Here is a 23,415-nt window from a genome sequence, read left to right as displayed (position 1 = left end):
TTGATGTGTAAAACTGAGACATGATTAAGTAGTGACTGCTATCTCAACTTTTTCGAGTGCTGTATAACACTAAATTCCATAAAACAGCTATTTATGCTTTGTTGAGATGGTTTCCAGAATGAAAGGCTGTTGTGATTTAATTGCAGGCAGATTTTGCAGTAGAAGCATTGGCAAAGGCTACCTACGAGCGGCTCTTTCGCTGGCTCGTTCATCGCATCAATAAAGCTCTGGACAGGACCAAACGTCAGGGAGCATCTTTCATTGGAATCCTGGATATTGCTGGATTTGAAATTTTTGAGGTATTCTTTCCCCTCTTCCTCTTTCTCTTCCTTCTTTTTATTTGTTCTTTTAACAAATATTAAAGCTCACCGTGTGCCCAGCACATACCAGGCACTGGGGATATAGTCCCTGCCATTCTTGTAGAGTCAAACAATCAGTGGCGTATACCCAGTGAATCCACAGGTCTGTGAGAGTGCAGAAAGGGTGCTGTGATAGAACTGGAGGCCAGCTTGAGACAGCTGTTCAGGGAAGGTGCCTCTGCAGCGGCAACAGTTAGGCTTACTTGAAGGATGAGACGCTGCCAGCCTTGGTCAGTTTCCCAGCATAATGAGAGCAATTCCAGTGGTCTTGTATGGGACAGAACTTATCAAATGTTCAAAGCTGCTAGAAAGCCAGTGTGACTGGATACAGCTGACCAGAGGGAGAGAGGAGTTGGAGACGTGGAGTAAAGTGTGGGGCCAAGTCGAGAGGCCGTCAAGGGGGCCACTGTAGTGGAACACGAGCACGATGACGGGGGCTTGGTTGGGGAATCAGGAGAGGAGCAAAGTGAGAGGGAGGTGCCTGGACAGCAGTGATCTGTGTACTGCAGATATAACCAGTGTTTAACAATAGATTTCACTGTTGATCTGACTAGATTTGTCCAAACACTTACTCATCATCAATGCAGAAAAGGTTCACAGTCACACACCTGCTACAGTTTTGCAGGGAAGTGCATAAAATATTGGGCATCTAAAAATTTATATCTTTATTTCCATAAATATAGATGTAAACCATGTAAATATAGTAAGGCACAAATATGAAATGCTTTTTGTGATCATCCGTGTGTTAACTTTAGTCACTATTGGGTATTGAATTGTCTTATTTTAAAATGAACCCCTTTAAAATTATAAGTCTATCCTCATAAATACTGAACCTGCCACTGCTACTCTAAGAGATTGCTTTAATGTGTATTGATTTGTAAATAAATTGAGAAATCACGAAAAGTGGCTGGGTACAAATTGCATTAAAAAAATCTGTCACTTTCCTCTACATAAATGATCAGAAGATATAGTGAAAAAAAAGATCCTCATTTCCAGCTGCAACAAAAACAGACAAAACACCTCAAAATAAATTTTAAAAGAAATGGGCAAGATTTAAATGAAGGCAACATTACAGTGCTGCTACAAAAAAAGAAGACTTGAACAAGTAAAGAGACATACCCTGTTCTCGATGGGAAAATGTTACATTTATGTAGATGGTAAAAATGCCAAGTTGTTCAGTGAGTGTTATTTGTCATGAGAAAAGAAAAGAAAAAGCCTAAATGTCCACCTTTAGGAAATTGGTTCAAATTGTTATGTTACCTCTATACAATGGAATACTATGCATCCATTGTAAAGAATGGGCTGGCTTTATATTCTAAGGAAAGATCCCACAACGTAACAAGATACATTGTTAAGTTAAAAAAAAAAAAGCTCGGTTCACACACATAGACACATTTCTGAGTGCATAGAATATTTCTGGAAGAATCACAAAAATAGGAGATACTGGTTGATTATAGGGAGAACAAATAAGTTTCATTGAAGTGAAACTGGTGCAATTCTGTGTACATTTTGAATTTTATACCATGCATTATTGATTTAAAAATCAATTAAAATTATAATTGGTAGTTTAAATATGGAAGACAAGTAGAAATTCATTTTTAAAAACACCATTCTTGGCCAGGCGTGGTGGCTCACACCTGTAATCCCAGCACTTTGGGAGGCCGAGGCGGGTGGATCATGAGGTCAGGAGTTCAAGACCAGCCTGTCCAAGATGGTGAAACCCCATCTCTACTAAAAATACGAAAATTAGCTGGGCGTGGTGGCGGACGCCTGTAATCTCAGCTACTCCAGAGGCTGAGGCAGAGAATTGCTTGAACCCGGGAGGCATTGGTTGCAGTGAGCCGAGGTTGCGCCACTGTACTCCAGCCTGGGCGACAGAGCAAGACTCCTTAAAAAAAACAAAAAAAACAAAAAAAACAAAAAAAAACCACCATTCTTTGTCATTGCCCAGGCTAAACACAGCAATAGGATGTCATCATTCTGAGGCAAAGCAAAGTTCACCTACATGAACAGGAATAAGCAGAATCCGGCAGTCTGTAAATATGAGGCTTGTCCTGTGTGCTAAAAATACATACAGTGTTGAGCAAGGCAAGCACTGCCCCTGCCCTCCTTACGTGACCTCATTCTGAAATAGTGAATTTAACAGCTCCTGGAGAATGGAAAAGATTGGAGTGGCTTTTTCAGACTCTAAATCAACTCCTTGGAGATGGATTAAATCCTCTTTAATTGAAAATCACTTTTTATAATGAAAGAGGTTATTTATGGGCACATGCAGCTTGTGTGAACAGTATAGAAGCAGGAAAGAGGTTGAGCACTTCTAGTGTATAGGATTAAGAAAATTATACCTATTAATTCACCCATCTATCCATTCACCCAATCAATTTTTCTCTTAAAAAATGGGCAGAGTTCACAGAGAAGGAACAGAAATGACAATAACATGAAAAACGCCCAAATTCACTTTATGAGGGCAGTGCAATATCACTTTTGATATTGCAAAGGTCAAATATTTGATAAGGGAAGGGAATGCTTAGAGAAGCAATGCAGAGCCTCATACTAAGCGCATTCCGTGTGCCAGGCCCCGCTGAGCTCCAGCAACAATTTCGTGCAGTAAAGATGATTCCTTTCCTACCTTACCTTGGAGCCCACAGCCTGAGTGACAGTGGAGTGGGACAGAACCAGACGCATTCTCCACCCCAGCTTAGATGCACACCCACCACCTCGCTCACCTCCCTTTGCCTCTGGTTTTTCCAAGCCTTTGTTTTTCTTCTTTTTCTTACTGTCTCATTTATTTATTTATAGTCCTTAACCCATTCACTAATAAGAACTGAATTGTTTTACTTGCAGAGCATATTAAGTTTATTATCTTTTCATTTTAGCAGTTCAGTAATGCGGCCATAGACAGTATGTTCTTTCTCTTTACCTTTTCAGAAAGGCTGTATGTGAGAGAGGGATTGGGAGACCACCCCACCTGGTTTAGTCACTGTCATTAGCTAGAAGCAATCATGTACTTCATACCTAATTAGTAATTTTTAATGAAAACATGTTTTATAACTACCTGACTAATTATTCCCATTTTCCCTCTGCCTCCCCGTGTTTGGAAAATTACTCTTTGACATTTGTAGCTGAACTCCTTTGAACAGCTTTGCATCAACTACACCAACGAGAAGCTGCAGCAGTTGTTCAACCACACCATGTTTATCCTGGAACAAGAGGAATACCAGCGCGAAGGCATCGAGTGGAACTTCATCGATTTCGGGCTGGACTTGCAGCCGTGCATCGACCTGATAGAGAGGCCTGTAAGAGCGCTCTCTTGCTCGTTGTCTTTCATTTTCCGTTCAAGCAGTGACCTTAAGCGGCATAACCCGAGACAGAAATTACCCAAGTTATTCAGTGGTGAAATACTTTTCTGATCTAAATTTTCCAGAAAGGTGATACTCTGATAAAATATCTACAGAATTTAAAAGTCATTAGCATGCCAGTAAAATCCTTCTTTAGCTCTCCTTGCAGCTTGATTCCTGTCCTTGCTTGCATGGGTATACTGGATAGTGGGCTCCGGCCCGCACAGACTGCAGATGGCCCTGTGTGCTGGCATTTGCGTGTACCTCTCAAAGGATGTGGAGCTCCACCTGACAGTTTATTTAGCTGAGAATAAGATGTGTCATGTAAATCCATTTTGCAGATAACTGAGGTTTGGCCTTTTAAAGTACAAAGAGGTTTTTATTTTGCCAGATTTTTTTTTTTTAATGCGAAGTTTTTGTTCTCAGGGAAGTCTTGTCAGATGTATTTTTAGTGGCAATCTTAGAAAGCATCAGAAACTCTTTTCTTGGTGGTTTAATGTTCTGTAAAAATACATAGAACTCATTCACGTTCAAGCTTTGAGTGTATAACTCATTCACTTTTGGAACTCGACTCCATGTGATCTCAAGCAAGTATTGACAATCTGGTTCTGTACTCCTTATTTAGCTTTTGCTCAACAAGGTATCAGCTTCATTTATTTTATTTTGCTATCTGCCAAAATATAAGAAAAACTAAAACATGATTAAGCACTGACATCTGTAGTGTAGAGAAAGCTCTAACACTAGTTAAGTAGGTATGTTTGAATAACTCAGAGTTTTCTCCCAGGAGGTACAGCAGGCTTCTGGTTCTTGCTGCTCAGTCTCTGGTTGCCACTTGTGTTCTTCATGTTTGAAGGTGTTGGCGGTCTCGTGGCTAGAGATCGTGGATGGCACAGCACCCACAGTCAGGAGGAGCAGTGGCACATCGGGAAGAGGAAGAACCTAGAAGGCATTCTCCCATATTAGAGATGTAGTTCCAGCACATTAGAAATTTGAGTTTAAGGAAAGCAATGGATAATTTTCATTTGGCTTTTATAATACATAAGAAATCATTTTACCTTTCAAGGCACGTTTACAGCAAAAAATCTTAAATGACCTATAGTTGTGAGGATAGTTGCTTCTTTGTAGCTTACAGGGTCATTTAGAGGTGGCATGCTTGTAGTGACTTCCAGGTAACTTGTGCATACACAAGCACATGAACACATTTCGTTACATTTCATCACTGCTTTGTTGCCTAAAGAATTGTTTGGGGGGCCGGGCGCGGTGGCTCAAGCCTGTAATCCCAGCACTTTGGGAGGCCGAGGCGGGTGGATCACGAGGTCAGGAGATCGAGACCATCCTGGCTAACATGGTGAAACCCCGTCTCTACTAAAAATACAAAAAACTAGCCGGGCGTGGTGGCGGGCGCCTGTAGTCCCAGCTACTCGGGAGGCTGAGGCAGGAGAATGGCGTGAACCTGAGAGACGGAGCTTGCAGTGAGCCGAGATCGCGCCACTGCACTCCAGCCTGGGTGACACAGCGCGAGACTCTGTCTCAAAAAAAAAAAAAAAAAAAAAGAATTGTTTGGGTATTTATGTAAATAAGAGAAGGGAGTATTTCACATTAGTACTGTTGATGACTATAGGATATGTTTTTTGAGATGCTCATTGTATGCGTCCATATGACACTGGAAGTCCTACGTTTTAAGAATATAATGATTATGTATCTGCAGTTTTATTTTAGGATGGACGAGAACCCATAAAATTTGCTAGGTCAATATCTTTATAGGAATAATTGTGCCGAAAGTCTTCCAAATGGAAAATTACCTGTCTTATTTTTAAAAATGTTTTTAGAGTGTTTTTAAATCTGATGGTTTTGTGACCTTTAAATGAGTCTTACAAATATTAATTCTTAATGTTACTTAATTGCATTTCTTTTGCTTTGTCCTCTAGGACAAAATACTTTACTATTTTTTAATATATTTTTTACTCTCACACAATAATTGTACTCTCAAGGTGAAAATGATGGGGTAATTAAACATTTCAACCCTAATAACTAACTCCAAGCAAAAATAGGTGAAGTAGAAGGCCAGGTACGGTGGCTCCCGCCTGTAATCCCTTTGGGAGGCTGGGGCAGGCGGATCACTTGAGGTCAGGAGTTCGAGACCAGCCTGGCCAACATGGTGAAACCTCATCTCTGCTAAAAATACAAAAAATTAGCTGGATGTGGTGGCATGTGCCTATAGTCCCAGCTACTCAGGAGGCTGAGACACGAGAATCACTTAAACACAGGAGGCAGAGGTTGCAGTGAGCTGAGACTGCACCACTGCACTCCAATCTAGGTGACAACGTGAGACCCTGTTCCCCCCAAAAAATAAGTGAAGTAGAAGGGGTTTGATGTTTACGTTTTTAATTATTTTCCAGGCCTTAAGTGTAAATATTGTTGTAGTAGAATAAGATCCAGATAGCAATTTATTGGACCAGGTGTGGCGGCTCATGCCTGTAATCCCAGTGCTTTGGAAAGCTGAGGTGAGAGGATCACTTAAGACCAGGAGTTTGAGACCAGCCTGGGCAACACAGTAAGACTACATCTCTACAAGAAAGTTTTAAAATTAGCCAGGCATGGTGTCATGTGCATGTACTACCAGCTACTCAGGAGGCTGAGGCAGGAGGATCCTTTGAGGCCCTGAGTTGGAGGCTACAGTGATATGGTCACACCACTTCATTCCAGCCCGAGTGACAGAGTGAGACCCCATCTCAAAAAAAAAGAAAAGAATTTATTAAATCCTCAGTTATGGCCTGGAAATGCAGATTGGGGGTGCCATGGGGGTATGAGATAGTATATACCATGGCCTCGGTCCTCAAGAACCTGATCTTGAAACCAGAGAACAGAACACAACATAGTGGTGAGTTCATTGGTTCCTGGGTACGACTCTAAGTGATGCTGGGTGAATTCAGAAAAAGGCAAAGGCCACAAAGTAGGCTGGCCGTGTTGCGGAAGTTATTACAGGTGTAGATGCTGTGCAGGGAGCATTCCAGGGATGAGTTTTATGGTCAGAAATTAGCAGGCGAACGGCACATTGAAAGTGGTATTTTAGGGAAGTTATTTAGCAAGTGTCCTCGTCTGTTTTCTGTTACTATAACTGAATAACTAAGATGGAGTAATTTATAAACAAAAGAAATTGATTTCTCGTAGTCTGTAGGCTGGGAAGTCCCAGGTCTAGGGGCTGCATTGGATGAGGGTATTCTTGCTGGTGGGGACTCTCGGCAGAGTCCTGAGGTGGCACAGGGCATCACATGGCGAGGGGGGCTCCTAAGAAATGGCCAAACTGGCTTTTTATGACAGACCCGCTCTCATGATAACTAACCCACCTCCTCAACAACCCACTGATCCATGAATGAATTAATCCGTGTGCTAGGAAAGAGCCCCCGTGACCCAGTTACCTCCTAAGGCCTTCTCTCTCAACACTGCTGCATTAGGAATCAGGTTCCCAACATGTAAACTTTTGGGGAACACATTGAAACCACAGCAGCCGGGCATTCAGAAAGTACTGGAGCTGGGAAGTCATGATGTTCCTAGTCACCAGTTATGCCCAGACACTGACAGGCAATGAGAGAACTAGTTAACTCGTTCCTTCTTTCCTTCCTATGCTCTTTGTACTGGTACTTCTAGACTCTTCCTTAAGCCTTTAGAGTGGACCCTTTATTCCCTGCCTAAATAGTCCTAATTTAAAGGAGAGATCGCTCAGAAAGGGGAGGGAGGGAATTCAAGATTTAATGCTGACTCACTCTGTACCTCAATTTGAGGATTATTCTACTTATTCATAGAAATATAAAATCTGATTAAAAAATAAAAACATGGCCAGGCACAGTGGCTCACACCTGTAATCCCAGCACTTTGGGAGGCTGAGGCAGGCAGATCACCTGAGATCAGGAGTTCGAGACCAGCGTGGCCAACATGGTGAAACTCCATCTCTACTAAAAATACAAAAAGCAATTAGCCAGGCATGGTGGCAGGTGTCTTTAATCCCGGCTACCCGGGAGGCTGCGGCAGGAGGATCGCTTGAAGCCAGGAGGTGGAAGTTGCAGCAAGCCAAGATCGCACGACTGCACTCCAGCCTGGGGGACAAGAGCGAGACTCTGTCTCAAAAAATAATAATAATAATAAATAAAAACATAACATTTTTAAAACTCCATGAGAGTTCATGATGATGGGGAATTTAACGACAGCCTGTGGAATGACATGGGATAATGATCCCATTGATGTTCCTTGCAAAATGGAGAGTGAAAACAATACTTTCTAGAAGGAAAATGCCATAAAAACGTCCTCTGTGGTGGCACCTGACAGGCCCGTGCCAGGCTTACCTCATCTCACATAATCCCAACCCCTGCCTCGCATGATTGTGGGCTGGTAGCAGGCAAACCTCTGAGTTCAAAAGCTCTCACAAAACCTATGACCAATATTCAGAAACATAGGCTTCTCAGCTTACAGCTCTTGGTAATACCCAGTTAAGAGAAGGAATGATAATAGAGATCTTGACATTGAAGGATGAAGTGGAAAAAATAAAAAGGAGACACAATAATGATATTCATAATCACGCTGTCACCAAATCATTTAGAAAAAATGCAAATTTTATTTGAGAGACTGTCAGAATTTAGGAAAATTTTCATTAAAAGTGGCTAAGAATGTAAAAGGGTAAAAGGAAGATGTTTCTGTCATATTAACATTAATGTGGAACTTCATTTCTCACACTTGTTGTGTGATTGGGGTGGATTGAGTTACCTGCCACTCTGAGCTCCTCTAAAGTGACCTAATCCCAGTTGCCTCAGATTACTGTCTTCTTTTAGCTGGTCTGAAGCCCTGACAATTCTTTCAGGTGGAGGAGTCCTGGAGTAAGGATCTCCATTGCAGAAGGGTTCCCTCAGCTTCCACCTGCGGGCATTCAGATCAGCCATCCCTTTCTCTGACCACATTATTACACTGTTTCATTTATATTTAACCATAGCCTCTAGCTACTTTTAAAAACAGCATTCGTGTGTATTGCCAACTCTTCACCAGTAAATATGAAGGCTTTAGGAGTTGAAGAGAACTGATCTTAGAGTTTTATTCAAAAAGCTGATTTCATGAGTGTGCCCTAGAACTGATACGAGTTCAGTTTTATATCACACACTTGCCATATTTGCAGTGTGGTAATAAATGATAACCCAGAAACACTAGAAAACAGACCATCACTACTTAAATATCTTATTTAGCTTTCATGTGTCATTTACCTCCAAAAAGGAAGTCACTCCAGACAATGTGAGCTCTAGGCCTTTTGAAAAATTGAGACATAATTCACAAACCATGAAATCTACCCTTTAAAACTACAATTCAGTGATGTTTGTAGTATATTCACAAAGTTGTGGAACTATTACCACTACCTAATCCTGCCACATTTTCATCACCCCCGAAAGAAACCTCTTACCCATTAGTGGTCACTCCACATTCTCTTCCCTCAACCTCCAACCACCACTAATCTACTCTCTGTCCTATGGAGTCATCTAGCACTTTTTCTTTTCTTTTTTTTGTTTTGAGATGGAGTCTTGCTCTGTTGCCCAGGCTGGAATGCAGTGGCACCATCTTAGCTCACACTGCAACCTCCGCCTCCTAGGTTCAACCAATTCTCCTGCCTCACCCTTCTGAGCAGTTGGGACTGCAGGTGCGTGCCACCACACCCAGCTAATTTTTGTATTTTTAGTAAAGACGGGGTTTCACCATATTGGCCAGGCTGGTCTCGAACTCCTGACCTCGTGATCCACCCGCCTTGGCCTCCCAAAGTGCTACTTTTTTTCAATGAAGTAATAATTGAATCACATAAAATAGGTTGGCAAGTGACTGTTAAAACATATATAAAGCAACTGATGACTCAGTTTATCAATTTCCATATACTCTACTTAATAATAGTTTAAAATATTTTGCCATATATAAAGTGATACAGTTAATTTAAAAATTACTTAAACAGAAACTTAAACTGATTCGGATATAAAATGTCTGAAGCATTCTTGCTAGTTGAGGTGTTATAATGACTTCTCCAGTCACTGAATATAAACATTCAGTTTCATCTCTCCACTTCCCACTGCGTTTCTGGCTTCTTTTATTTGCCGCTTTTGTGGGGCCATCTGTTTGGAATTCATTTACTTGCAATTTACATACAGTATTTATAAGTTTGAGATAAGTTACTCCTCTGTTTTCGTGCTAGTACTTATTTAGCAGTTTGAGATGTCAGTGTTTGAATTATAAACTTGTTATGGCTTAGACATTCCCTTCCATCCTAGCAATTTGTTTTCCATGGATCTTCATAAAACTAATTGTTTTAGAAGTTGAAGTGCCAAACTCAGTAGTATTAAAGTGGCATGCAAAACTTGTGAATTTTTGTTGCCTGTCATTATCAGGCGAACCCTCCTGGTGTACTGGCCCTTTTGGATGAAGAATGCTGGTTCCCTAAAGCCACAGATAAAACCTTTGTTGAAAAACTGGTTCAAGAGCAAGGTTCCCACTCCAAGTTTCAGAAACCTCGACAACTAAAAGACAAAGCTGATTTTTGCATTATACATTATGCAGGGAAGGTAAGAGCTCTTATGTTGAATAACTGGATTAAAATGGCTGTGTTTGAAATGTTGCTACATTTTTATGAAGGTGTAACAAAGGTGCTGATAAACGAACAAGTACAGTATATATCACAAGCATATTGTCTTTCAGACAGCCCAGTTTGGGGACTGTTGTATAAAAGTTTTTGGTTGAGGCTTAAAGTATTTTTGGTTTTGTGTTTGGTTTTGTGTTCTCCATTTCACCACTTTTGGCTTTGGTGCGGGATAGGTGGACTATAAGGCAGATGAGTGGCTGATGAAGAACATGGACCCCCTGAACGACAACGTGGCCACCCTTTTGCACCAGTCATCAGACAGATTTGTGGCAGAGCTTTGGAAAGACGGTAAGAAAGCGCTTATCTTTGTAATTATGCTTGACCGGAATCTTTTATAATTAAGGTTTATTCTTTTACATATATATGGATATATATACTTCTTACTTTAAAGTCTTTCTTTCCCTAGAGCAGGGCTGCCATTGTATCGGAATTTATCCGTTTTAAGAATACTTGGGTTAAGAAATGAATACAGAGACATCTGCCTTCTTGGTCAGATGTTATAGGGAGTACAGAAACATTCTAGGCCCGGAGCCACAAAGACGTACACATAGGCCTCAGGCCACCACAGTCCCAATTCAGTTATAATCCAGGAACACTGGGATACAAAACCTGAGAAGGCCTGCTCATTCCTTTTTCCCTGTGTCAGGCCTCCTGAGCTACGTCCTTCCTCACCACCTGCCCCGGACACCCAGTGGCTGGTGGATAAACGCAAATCGCCTGCATTTAGATCAGTTGCTTTTCTTTCCATCAGTCCTCATAGTTCTTTTGTTATATGAACCTCAGGTGAAGAATTTTGGTGATTTTTATGGTAGACTGCAAGATTTTACTAGTACCAGAAACTCACAATGTCTCTGTGTCTGTATGCATCGTGGGAACCAGTATCTTCTCCTAGAGCTCAGCTCTCCTGCTACATTTCATCCTGGCTCTATTCCACCTCTTTGCCTGGCTTCAGGCCATGCAGGACCTTAGCCCTGGATCTACCCCTGCCTAGACCCTGACCCTGAGGCCAGACCTATTCAGTTACCTGGCTCACGTCTGCTTTCTCTATAGCATCTTAAGCCTTGTAAGCTAGCTGTCTTCTCAGAGGTAGAGGGAAAGAAATGGAAGCAGAGAACAAGGGGGCTAAGTGCAATTGGGGCCAAAGGAAAGAGACAGGAATTGAAGAATGGACACAGAGAAAGTGACTAGGGGAAATGTGACCCTATGAAAGATCATCTTAAGAATGACTGTGTCTGTCAGATCAAGTCAGTGTGAAGGATCTGCAGGGGTGGGATGCACACCTGCACGCATGCGTCCTGGGAACAGACTGTGGGCCTGAGACATAGCAAAGAGGGGAGGGACCTGGGGGAAAGACGAGCTTTCCAACAAGTAAAACAGAAGGCTTTAATCTTTGTACCTTTAGGTGAAAGTCTTCAACTGACTACTGAATGCACAGTGTCACTTCCATTGACCTACTCAGTTGAGGGATGCCGTGTGAGGACTGGGAAGAGAAGCAGGGAGCTCCAGTAGAACTTACAGTATCCTCAGTGATGAGCTCCTCTTCGCCTTGTCGATAGGCAATGTTAAGAGTGGGATATGAGAAACTGAGACGAGAACAGAAAAGACCTCTGAGCTCAGGTTGTTAACAGGGTCTACAGTGCTAGAAAGGCCAGCGCTGGTGTGTTGGAAATGTGTGAGGAAGAAGAGGGAGGAGTAATGCTGCAGTCCTAAGGATTTGCATTCCTTCAGGAATCACTTCAGCTGTGACAGCATTGGGGACTGTGTAGGTTACAAAGTCTCCTCATGTTCAGCTTCTCCTCCGGATACCCTTGTAAGGTCTTAGAACACAGCAGAGGGAGTGAGATCAGTATGCAAAGTGGATCTGTGATAAATGCCATGGGAATGGCACAGTGAGTTTTTAGGGATGTGCAACAGAGGAAGGGACTGCCTTTTTCTGGGGCGCTAAGGGGAAAATGTCATAACGAGAGGATGCAATTTTCCTTGTCCTTAAAGAATAAAAATGATTTGTTGATTAAACAATGGAAGCTGACATCTCCTGAGCACCTACGAAGTGCCACACAGTGTCTTCAGCACTAATTTATGAGCATTCGTGGCCTGGTTATGCCTTAAACGTTTGCAGGTAAGAAGGTTTACATGAACTAGCTCTAGGAGTGAGCATTTGGGGTGGCATTTGTAGAAATGAAGTTGGCAGGAGAAGTACAGAATGATCATGGGGGAGAGGTCGAAAATCATGGCTCAGGAGGAGTCTTCCATTTGGCTTCAGAGAGGGCTGGGGCAGAGAAGAGTGAGCAGGAAATGAGGCCGGGCTGGTAGGCTGAGGCTAGGCTGGAGAGCCCTCATGTCCCATCTCTAGTGGAATTTGGACTTGAGACTGTGCTGAATAAATAGCGTCAGTAGGTTTGTAACCTTGGGTAGTGACCCATTCTGAACTCGAAGAAGTGAAACAGGCAGTGTTCGTTGGGTGGATTGGAGTGAAAGAGCCTGGAAGTGGGGAGTTGAGTATGGGACAACTGAAGATGACAGTGGGCATGGAGACGATGCCAGGGAAACAGGAACAGAGGAAACGGGGACTTTTCCCTGGTTTTTGAAAGCCTCAAAAACTGGTTTTCTCTTCATTTTGAAGGAAAACAAGTATTGGGACCACTGACCTTATAAGCATGGAAATGAGGTCCTTTATTACATATTTATTCTGACACTATGAACCCTTTTTTAGTCCTTGTCTTATATCCTTAACCAAAAATGGTGTTGGAAACACCCGTTCAGCACTTGACCCATTCGTATAATACTACATACCTAATTATGTACTTCCCATGGCAATAATCTGTGAGCTCGGTCTGGAAGCAATGAGAGACATGTCCCCTGCCTCCCAAGAGCTAGTAATCCAGTTGAGAAACCAGGATATACACAGATGCAGTAACAGAACTGAGCTAGTCTTTTTCTTGGCTCCCAGCTCCCTACTTCCTCCTTCCATTCTTCTTTAGCTTCAGGTCTCACCAGCCCCAGATACTGGAGAGGGCTTTGGCAACAATAGGTCAGAAGCTGTAGGTGTATAAGGTTTGGTGGGCAAGGGTGGAGGTGGGAGGGTGGGATGTCATACAAATTACGGATCACAGATGCTACATCTTATAGGTAGGGCCCTGTCTGGAGACTCCTTACCTGTACTTTTGTGTCTTCCATTTAAGAGATACAGGCAAGTTATTGATTTGATTACAGAAATGCTTAGAGGAAACGCTAAGCCTTGCTGAGCTTCTTCAGCCCCTGGCGTGAGCCCCGTTCATCTGTACTTAGTCCACAGCTCTGACCCACAGATGCGATGTTTGCACAGCCCTATTGATGGCCCTTGTCTTTCTAAAGATATGCCGTTGGGAGTGCATTTGGCCATTCTTGTCAAAATAAGCCAAGGGATATCTTATCTACCCCAGGTTTGCTTGGGCTCTGCTAGCCTCTGCTCTGGAATACTCCTACGTGTTTGCTCTCCAGATAATGCCGCTCTTAGCAGGAGGTGCTGTCGCTCTTCAGCTTAGGTGGACAGTTTCATCTGAGTGACAGAGGACATCTCAGAGGCCACTCACTGTTGGGAGGCGCTGTTCCTCAGGGCAAGGAGCGGGCAGAGAAGCGGTACCATGTTTGTCCAATTTTGAAAACAGTTTGTTTCATACATAAAGTAGTGGCAGGCATAGAGGTTTAAAGAGGGTTCTAAGGTGGAGGATTTATCACTGCTCACTCTGGATGTAGAGTTCTCAGGATAAGGGGAGCAATTTTTCTCTAGAAAAATAACCCTAGAAAAACATTATTTTCCTCTTTTTAGGGCCACTGAAATGCAAAAGCAGAAAATAACAAGTTGAACATGAACAGATGAATATATGATATATGAATATAGTTTGCCTGTGAAGGTACAACACCTAGAGTATGAAACATTTTGTGTTAAAATACAGTTTATGGCTGGGCACGGTGGCTCACGCCTGTCATCCCAGCAGTTTGGGGGGCTGAGGCAGGATGATTGCTTGACCCCAGGAGTTCAAGACCAGCCTGGGTAACACAGCGAGACCCTGTCTCCACTGAAAAAAAAAGAAAGAGAAAGAAAAAGAAAATAGAGTTTGTGTTAGAGTTTTCGAGTTTTCTCAAGGCCAAACCAAGAGAAATAAGATTTATTGGTGGCAGCCCTGCCCTAGAGGTTTATAATGCCTACTTTTCGCTAAAAGATGTTGTTTGGATCTCTTTACCAGCTGCAAAGGACTTCTTGGCACTTCTTAAGGTTTATATTGAGGGGAAAAAAAAACCCTAAAGATTGCCTTTTCATGTCAATGTACCTCCTAGGATATTTTCATGAGTAACAGTATGATCAATAAGTATAATCTTGCTTATGATTCAAAATTATTTTAACATTTTGCTACAACAGACCTTGAATTTTGTTTTCCTTAATGGTATATCTATTGTATAGTAATTTGTATTCAAATTATTTTTTGGAAATTATATTTCCGAGAATCTGTATTGGAAGTAAAATTACACAGCAGCATAATTCGTGACAGTAAAAGCCACTAATATGTACGTTTGCCATAGTGCTGTGACTTCACTGCCGTCATGTCCTAAGCTACTCACTATAAGAGATTTTTCTGATAGATGATTCAAATAGTACCTATTCCTCTTAAAATTCATCTTGCATTTACATGGGGTAATCATTTGACATTGATATCATGTAATGCTCACACCAGGAACTGGGAATGTGCTCTTTTGATTTAGCCTTAATCTATTTTATAAAGAACTTTGTCCAAATGTGCAAATGCTCTAAACAGTCATGTTTGCATGGGATCTGCCTTGGACTAGCTCCTTTTGTAGCCCGATTTCAAAGTTGACTTGTGCTGTCGAATGTCTTTCACACTAACTGAAGTGTTTGTGTATTTGCTCTTCTGTCCTGTTTTTGCTGTTTCTCTGCTTTAGAGATTCAGAATATTCAGAGAGCTTCTTTCTATGACAGTGTTTCTGGTCTTCATGAGCCACCAGGTGAATGTATAAAGCCTGTAGGTCTCCCAAAACAGAAGGGTTTTAAGCCCACAGGAAAAATGTGTGGGGGGGACTGGCAGGGTGGCCGGGGGGGGCAGGGGGTAGGCTGGGGGGCTGGGGTGGGCTTTCGGGTTTCTGTTTTGGTTTTGCTCATAGGCCTGCATGAACCTTTCATTTCATGCTCAGTTTTATTATACTTCAAGGCAAATGTTTGAGTGCATAAGCAATTTAATTGCTACTGCCTACACATTGCTTCTTATTTTATGCATAGCACTTATAGCACCGCATATTAAAAGGTATGCCACTACCTTTTCCAATAGTGCCATTGTGATACACAGTCCTCTAAGGAAATCGTTAAGAACCGATCTGCTAAATGACATCTCCTTTGCTTTTGAGTCACCTTTAAATTTTCAACTCTAAGGAATTTCCAAGGAGGAGTGTTTCCTTTTATTTAAGACACATTTTGCAGACAAATAATTACATATTTACCTCAGGTGTGTTGGTCTCCTCATTATACCTTTTGTTTGGAATGTGTGTGCATATCTGGCTACTTGCCCTTTTCTTTTCAACCAGAGGCCCTGAAACGATCTACAAGGCCTGATAATGTGCAAGTTGAGACGAAAACAGAGTGGAATGTTGTCAGGATTATACATTGAACCTTAAATTGAGCTCCACATGTTTGGGCTTTGTGATCTGAATCCTTAGCCCTGTGTTAAAATACAGCCTAACTACAGCTACAGAGTCTCCAAAAGCCCAATATAAAATGAAGCCCAGCCAGCCTTCCAAATGTTTAGTGAAATTGGCAAGTAGCGAAACTCAAAGATAAATTTATCTTATGAAATTTCCTTTATGATTTTTGGAACATGATAATGCTGAGATCCAAATCCATCTCAAAAGTTATTTTTAAAATGTTAAAGGACCATGCCTATTTTAATCCAACTCAAAATTCCTGCCATCAACTCTAGTTCACATACTATGAAAGAAGTAGATTGCAAGGATGGAGTGGGAGGAGATAAAAGATTATGCTAGAGACAGCATAAGCAGGAATGAAAATTCTACAGAACTCCAGAGGAAGAGATCCCTAAATTCAGTCCTCTTTGGCGCTGGGGAATGCTGACAGTGTTGAAATGGACCGGGGGAGCTTGGAGGTAGTTTTCGGCTATAACCTGGGACTTGGGCTTTATTAAAGGTTAGTGCTTGATCTTTTGGACTTTCTCCTAAAGTGAGTGCCCTCTTTAGATGAATTCCCTTTGGATTTCTAACCTCATAAGAGAATTCCAGGCTGTGAGCTCTTTGAAGGCAGGGCCAGTGCCTGACTTTGCTCACTGTCATCTCTTCAGCACCTGGCACAGAGGAGGCAAAGCATCACTAAGTCACTGAGTGAGAGCTGATGGATGGGTAGGGGGTGGTGACCCCACACCCAATTTTCAGCCCCAGCAGCTTTGCCCACCGTTCCCACCGTGACCACCAAAAGCATGGGCACTCTTTCCTGTGGGACCATGATCTTTGGGGTGTATACACCAGGCATTTTGCTGTACCAGCAGCATCCAGTAGAGAGCCGCTCTTAGATGACTTCATGCTAATGAATGAGCAGCAGGGAGGCCCGTTCCCCTCACTGCACCCTCACCTTGGCACTGAAAATGTTCCCAGCTCTGTCTCTGTGAGGTGTCCTTTGGTTCAATTACTCAGCTGAACCAAGCACCAACGGTCTCAATCTCTACTTCTCCTCAGAAGCCCATCCATCTACCAAGGCCAAATATGTTCTTTGAAATCGAGTGTAATATTTTACAGCAAAATCGTTTTCTCTTTAATGTGTTTATTGATTCAAGACCACCACCCCAGAGAGGGCTAAGGGATTTTAAAATGAAAATGGAGGACTTTAATATTTCCAGTGATTTCTTGGAAGACAATGGATGGAGGAGTTTCTAGGGATCCAGATTGTGATTGCCTGTGATGTGCTGATGTGTGGTAAGCATCTCTCTAAAGCAGGTGACACAAAGCTAATAGGACCCATGTGCTTAAGTACAATTGTAATGATGGGCAAATAGCATTATGAAGAGCATGCAGGCTTCTGGGACTGGAATAAAAAGAGATTTCCAGAAGAATTACAGGACAAGTGCAAAAGAGAAAGCAACAGGGGAGAACAGGATTCCTAGAAGCAAATACGGAGGTCATACAAGTTTCTGCTATAAAGTCGAGGACTCTTTTCTTACAAGTATATCTTGAAAGTCTGGGCTTCAGAGAGAAACCAGTAGTGGAAGATGCAAGCAGAATGAACCAGCAAAAAGGGGTTGTAACCTGAAAGCTACAGGCAGGGCTTTTGGACTAAAGGGGTGATGGGTAATAGGGTAATTGGGACTATGGAAGGCTTTAGACCTGATCCAAATCATGTTGGAGGGACAATTATGTATCGTTTTCACTGACACTAGTTTATACCTGCACCTGCAATTTCCTTCATAGAACAGCACCAGTTAGGCTCTTTGAACCTCCATGTGTGCTAGATTGCAGCTGACAGGTCCGGAAGAGTGTACCACCACAGCAAAACTCAGGGAAAACCTGAGAAGTCCGGGTAGAGCCAAGTATCATGACTGATAAGATGGTACCCATTTAATCTCCTTATAGATTACATCCTTTGATCATAACCTCCATCTTAAGTCCCATTTTAGAATCTGTGGTTTAGGTCTGACATAGTTTACGTGTTTAAATTGTTCTTGCTTTCAATGGATGAAGGTTTGTGCTATTGTTGCAGTATATTCTGCTCCTTCCTATTTTTTGATCTCAAGTGTTAGCAATAGTTGGAAACTCACCGCAGAGAAGCAGCGCTTGGGTACTGCAGCTTGAGTTCCTGAGGGCAAGTGCGGACAGCGACATTTAGTTCTCAGGGTTATTGTGAATATCAACTGAGGCAACGTGAACCTGAATGCGTGGTACACGGGGAGTGCCTGAATGTGTGGTGTGGTAGAGTTGCCGTTGCCTTGGCTGCATCTGCAGCAGCTGCTGCTGTAATTACAGAACAACAGAGAAACCCGATAAATGTTTATTTCCTTGGCTTTCCTTAAGTCTAGTATCGTTCATAGTGTCCCAAGGTTCAGCTGATAGGCTGCGGTGCCGGGCTGCCCAGTCTCAGCGTGAGTTGGGGACATGGGACTGACAAGGGGAGAAAGCGAGCACAAAGCATAGTGGAAGCTGCGGGCAAAGAGGGGCTTCCTGTCTGCCCAAAGTCTTAGATGGCTGAAAGGGATAGGAAGGTAGATGGAGATAAGGGAGACATTCAAGTTTGGCTTGAGACTAGTGCTTGGAATAAAGAAGATTGTTTTCTCCTTAAATCACGTGCTTCTTCTCAACCTCTCAACTTCCTGGGGTTTTTCTAAAAATTTTCAGATGCTAGAGTAATTAGCAGATCGGTTCTAGCAACTAGTTATGTAACCACTGCAAACTTGTTATTACACTACCATGTAACAGGGATATTACGGAGACAGACTGATGTTAAGATTCTTTCTGCGAATTCATAATAGTTAAATATATTTGTTTCCAAATTGTTTGTAACAGTGACAATTTTCATCTGTATGAGGATGGAATTGTCTTACCTTATTTAAATGAGTATTGAGAACCTGCTCCATGCCTCGCACAGTGCCGGGCACTGAACACCTTTCATAAGGAGTGTGTGATGCTGCTCTCAGTCATCAGCATCTGGCTGTTGAAATTAACATTAAATAGGTTTCTTCTCCCTGTTTTGGTTTCCAGCTATATTCACTAGAATGAATTTCTGAAGATCTAGCTTCAATACTTGAAAGTAAATTTAGTAACACTAGTACTGTGGCCCATGCACAGATTTGAAAAACATAAAAATCGTATGGACCCATCTCCTAGATTATCCCCTAGAAGGGCCAGTTAAGGATTCTGGCACCAGCCGATGCCATTCCTTCTATGAAACTGTTGATGGCAGTTTCATGATGAGATAGATGACACATTGCATTTTCTCTCTTAAACTGCGAATATATCCTCACAGATTTCAGTCTGGAACTCATCTAATTTCCGACTGTTTAAATAAATTGTTATAGATTAGTAAATTAGGTGTTAGTATAAAATACTTTTCAGGCGTCTAGAACCAAGTAATGAATTTAAATGCCCACCAGCAGTCCTAACCAGGCTCTCCTGACAGCTCAGATAGAAGAATGTATAGTGCAAGAGTAAACAAAGCCGGTCTTTACCCTGAAACGGTGGCTGGAGGAAAGGCACTTTGAGATTTAGAAGCAATATTAGGTCTTCCAGTGAGGCGCACTGCTCACTTCAAGGAGCTGCTGGCGTCTTCTCTTCGCACTTTCTGCCTTTCTCTGGTTTCTGCTTTGATCAACGAGAAGATACTCTTAAAATAGAGGTTTTTCGGGTCTTGATTGTTGAGTGAAATCATACATTATTAGTGTGGCTCAAATCATTTAATGAATTTCCCGACGTGTTTCTCTTTCACTCACAAGATAATTTTGTTGGTAGAATCTAACCCAGAGTTTAAAATGTTGAATTAAAAATAGCCGGGTGCAGTGGCTCACGCCTATAATCCCAGTACTTTGGGAGGCCGAGGCGGGCAGATCACAAGGTCAAGAGTTCGAGACCAGCCTGGCCAATATGGTGAAACCCCGTCTCTGCTAAAAATACAAAAATTAGCTGGGCGTGGTGGCGGGCGCCTGTAGTCCCAGCTACTCAGAAGGCTGAGGCAGGAGAATCGCTTGAACCCGGGAGGCGGAGGTTGCTGTGAGCCAAGATCGCACCACTGCACTCCAGCCTGGGTGACAGAGCAAGATTCCATCTCAAAAAAACAAGAACTGAAAGTCTAAAGCATCATTTTTTAAAAATCTGAATATTTAGCTTTGGATTGTCCTTATTAAAATTAAATTTGAAAATCAGGATTATTATGACTATCGGTTACTATATTTTTAAAAACACACACACACAACACTGACAGCAGATTGTGTTTAAGAACTGCCTGTGCGGGCTAAAGTCCTGCACAACCAGGGTAACTGAATCCTTCCAGAGCAACATGGTGCTCTTCCTCTCTCGTTGTGGTGGTGATTTGTTCTTCTGGTAAACTTCGTGCAAGTTCACTTAGCAGATGCTTATTAAATACCTCCTGTGTGCCCGGCACCAGGCACTGGCCAACATTTGGGGTGGGAGATTGTCTCCGCTGATGGTTGGGGGGCCAGAGACACCATGGGCACAGCTTTCGGGGCCCTGAGTATGTGAGATGCTGGAAAAATGTTCCCTGGGGAAACTCAGTCCAGTGAGAAGATGCACAGAACAGTGTGGAGGTTCTGTCCCAGGGATTTGAAGCCTAGAGAAGGGAGTGGCCTATTTAGCTTTGGAGGCAGGGTGAAAACCGAGCCTAAGAAGGTTTCCCTGAGGTAGCTGGTAAAGGAATGGAGATTTAAAAGTATTTAAGGGTTTGCCAAGATGACTGGAGCAGGCTGGGCATTCCAGGCAGAGAGAAAAGCATGGGATGTGAAGTCATTGTGTCTTTGGACAAATGCAACTAGTTTGTACAGTTGGCCGTTAGGGGCATGAGTGAAAGGGACAAGAGAGGTGCCTTCACTGAGCACTTGAATGTTTTTCAGGCTCACAGCTCTGAACCGTGGTCTCTTTAGTTCCCTTTCAAGAGGAGGAAATTGAGAAGTTGGGTCACTTGCCCCAGAATCACCCAGCTCATGAGTGTGGTGTGTCTGACTCTGAGTGGAGGCCATCACTGTGCTGTCCTACTGAGCTAAGTTATTTGGACAATATCCGACAGGCTGTGGGAGAAACTCAAGGATGTTAATGCATAGTTTTATCTTTTAGAAATGGCTGCTACATTACACAGGGACAGAAGGTGTAAATGAAGGAACCATGTAGCACTGCAGGTAGAGGATGAAATGGGGGAGAAGTGCAGGATCCAGGTCAGAAGCAGGAGCCCAGCAAGGGCAGGGGAGAGGAGGGTGGATCGATGACATCTTAACCTTTGGCTTGACCACTTTTGGTCAGTGGTTCCATGGGATAGGAAACCCAGGAGGAAGAACAGGATAGAGGGTGGGTCCATACTTGGGTTTAAGACATGGGCCTTTGTCCCCTCTCCATATCCTTCATTTTTTGTTTTGTTTTGTTTTGTTTTGAGACAAGAGTCTCGCTCTGTTGCCCAGGCTGGAGTGCAGTGGCACGATCTCAGCTCACTGCGACCTCTATTTCCTGAGTTCAGGCAATTTTCTCCCTCAGCCTCAGCAATTCTCCTGCCTCAGCCTTCCAAGTAGCTGGAACTACAGGTGTGTACCACCACACCCAGCTAATTTTTGTATTTGTTATACTTTTAGTAGAGACAAGGTTTCACCATGTCGGCCAGGCTGGTCTCCAACTCCTGACCTCAGGTGATCCTCCTGCCTCAGCCTCCTAAAATACTGGGATTACTGGTGTGAGTCTCATGCCTGGCCTTCGTTCCTCTTTAACTCCTCCTCCTCTGCTGAGCTCCTTGGGGATGGTCTTAGGCCCTCATCTCTTTCTGGTCTCCCCTAGATAAAAGTTGACAACTCCCAAATTTACCTTTCTAGTTCAGACCTCTCTTCCTAGCAGCAGACTGGAATATTCCTCTTGTCATTTGACATCTCTCTTACACTTCAAAGTCCCCGGGCATCCCAGACTGACTTAGAGTTTGGGTCTTGTCTTCCCATCCACAAAACCCACTTCCCTCCTTGTCTTCCCTACCAGCCATTCAGTTGCTCAAGCCACAGTCCTAGCAGTTATTCTTGAAATGCTCCTCTGCCTCACTATGCATATTGAATTCATCGCAACAGCAAGTCAATTTTCCCACTAAAATACCTCTTGAATCTTCCTTCTCGATCCATCTTCATAATCTCACTAGCTCCAGCTGCCCTCATCACCTAGACCCTGGACTCCTGGAAGGGTCACCTGTCTGGTCTCCTCACTTCCACTTCTCCCCTCCCCCTTCCCTAGGCCATTCTGCAGGCAGCAGCCAGTGCAAGTGTGGTAAGCTCCTCCTCATACTGGTGCCTCCTTCTCCAGGCTGGCCTTCCTTCGCTTCTTCCTGCCCCTGGTCTTTCACATATGCTGACTGCACCAACTGGAGTGGTCATCTTCCCACAGGCCCATTCTTAATTTGAGGGTATTATATGGCATTTCCCCAGAGAGATCTCTAACCACTCATTTCTCCTATAGCATCCTGTTATTTTCTTTGAATGCATTTCTCACCCTTTTTAATTACAAACATATTTAATGTTTACATAATTTATCCACTGACATGTATATATCAAGCATGTTAGTGCCAGGCGTGATGCTGGGAGCAGGGATGCCCCATTGAGTCAAAGCAGACATGCTGGGATTGAACAAGTGTTTGTAGAAGGCAGAGGCACCTTTGTGACATCTGAGTGGAGAGTAGAATACAAGTGGTTGGCAGCTGGCTCTGGATGGTCAGGTGTATCTAGTTAGAGTCATAGCTGAGATCACCTGGGTTAGGAATCTGGCTTGAGAAAAGCAGAGGGCCAACGTCAGCACTTGTATTGTGCCTTATTCTAGAAGGGCTGCAGACGAATTGATTTGGGATCCCAGCTGAGTGCCATGAGGTACAGGAAAAGCAGAAGAGAAATCATCAAGAAACATGGGACTGAAGTAGCAAGAGGGAAGTGGGGTACAGGAGAAGGTGGGGCTCCGAAAAACGCCAGGAGTGGAGAGTTTTTAGAATGCTGCTGTGACATCACCAGGTAAACGTACCAGTGTCAAGAAAAACCAGCACTAGGTGGTGTCTATTCATTTAGCAATTGACCAGTCACTGCCTGAGTAGTGTTGGGCAGGAGAGGAAGAGGACGGGCCGTAAGCCAGTTGGCTACACACTGGGAAATTAGTGGGAGAGGATATGGTGTAGCAAGGGTGTGAACTGCTCAAGAAAGAAGCTTGGCTCTGACAAGAGAAGTGGGCAGATACAGAGTCAAGGGAAGATCAGTATTTTATGGGGCCTGCAGAAGTGGATTTGGTGCTGCTTTCTGCTGGGGCGAGTGAAGGAGGAAAGGTTGAAGGCACAAGAGAGAAC

At 43.1% G+C, this 23,415-nt stretch overlaps 1 protein-coding gene across 10 annotated transcripts in view; it reads left to right on the top strand.

The window, feature by feature from the left end:
* The window catches only part of MYH10 (myosin heavy chain 10), a 153,306-nt gene that overhangs the window by 81,741 nt on the left and 48,150 nt on the right, over positions 1-23,415 (top strand). For 5 of the 10 annotated variants that reach the window (XM_009189642.4, XM_009189641.4, XM_003912321.3 and 2 more), the window contains 5 exons: positions 147-299; positions 3,482-3,655; positions 10,105-10,278; positions 10,529-10,643; positions 15,294-15,356. In XM_009189642.4, coding sequence (XP_009187906.1) covers positions 147-299; positions 3,482-3,655; positions 10,105-10,278; positions 10,529-10,643; positions 15,294-15,356 — 679 coding nt within the window. The remainder of the gene's footprint in view (positions 1-146; positions 300-3,481; positions 3,656-10,104; positions 10,279-10,528; positions 10,644-15,293; positions 15,357-23,415) is intronic. The other 5 variants (XM_003912320.4, XM_003912319.4, XM_009189646.4 and 2 more) reach the window with 1 other exon arrangement.

Source organism: Papio anubis, chromosome 17, assembly GCF_008728515.1.
Source record: "Papio anubis isolate 15944 chromosome 17, Panubis1.0, whole genome shotgun sequence".
NCBI lineage: Eukaryota > Metazoa > Chordata > Mammalia > Primates > Cercopithecidae > Papio > Papio anubis.
Note: the sequence above shows the minus strand (reverse complement) of the source record. Positions and strands in the feature narration are given on the sequence as shown.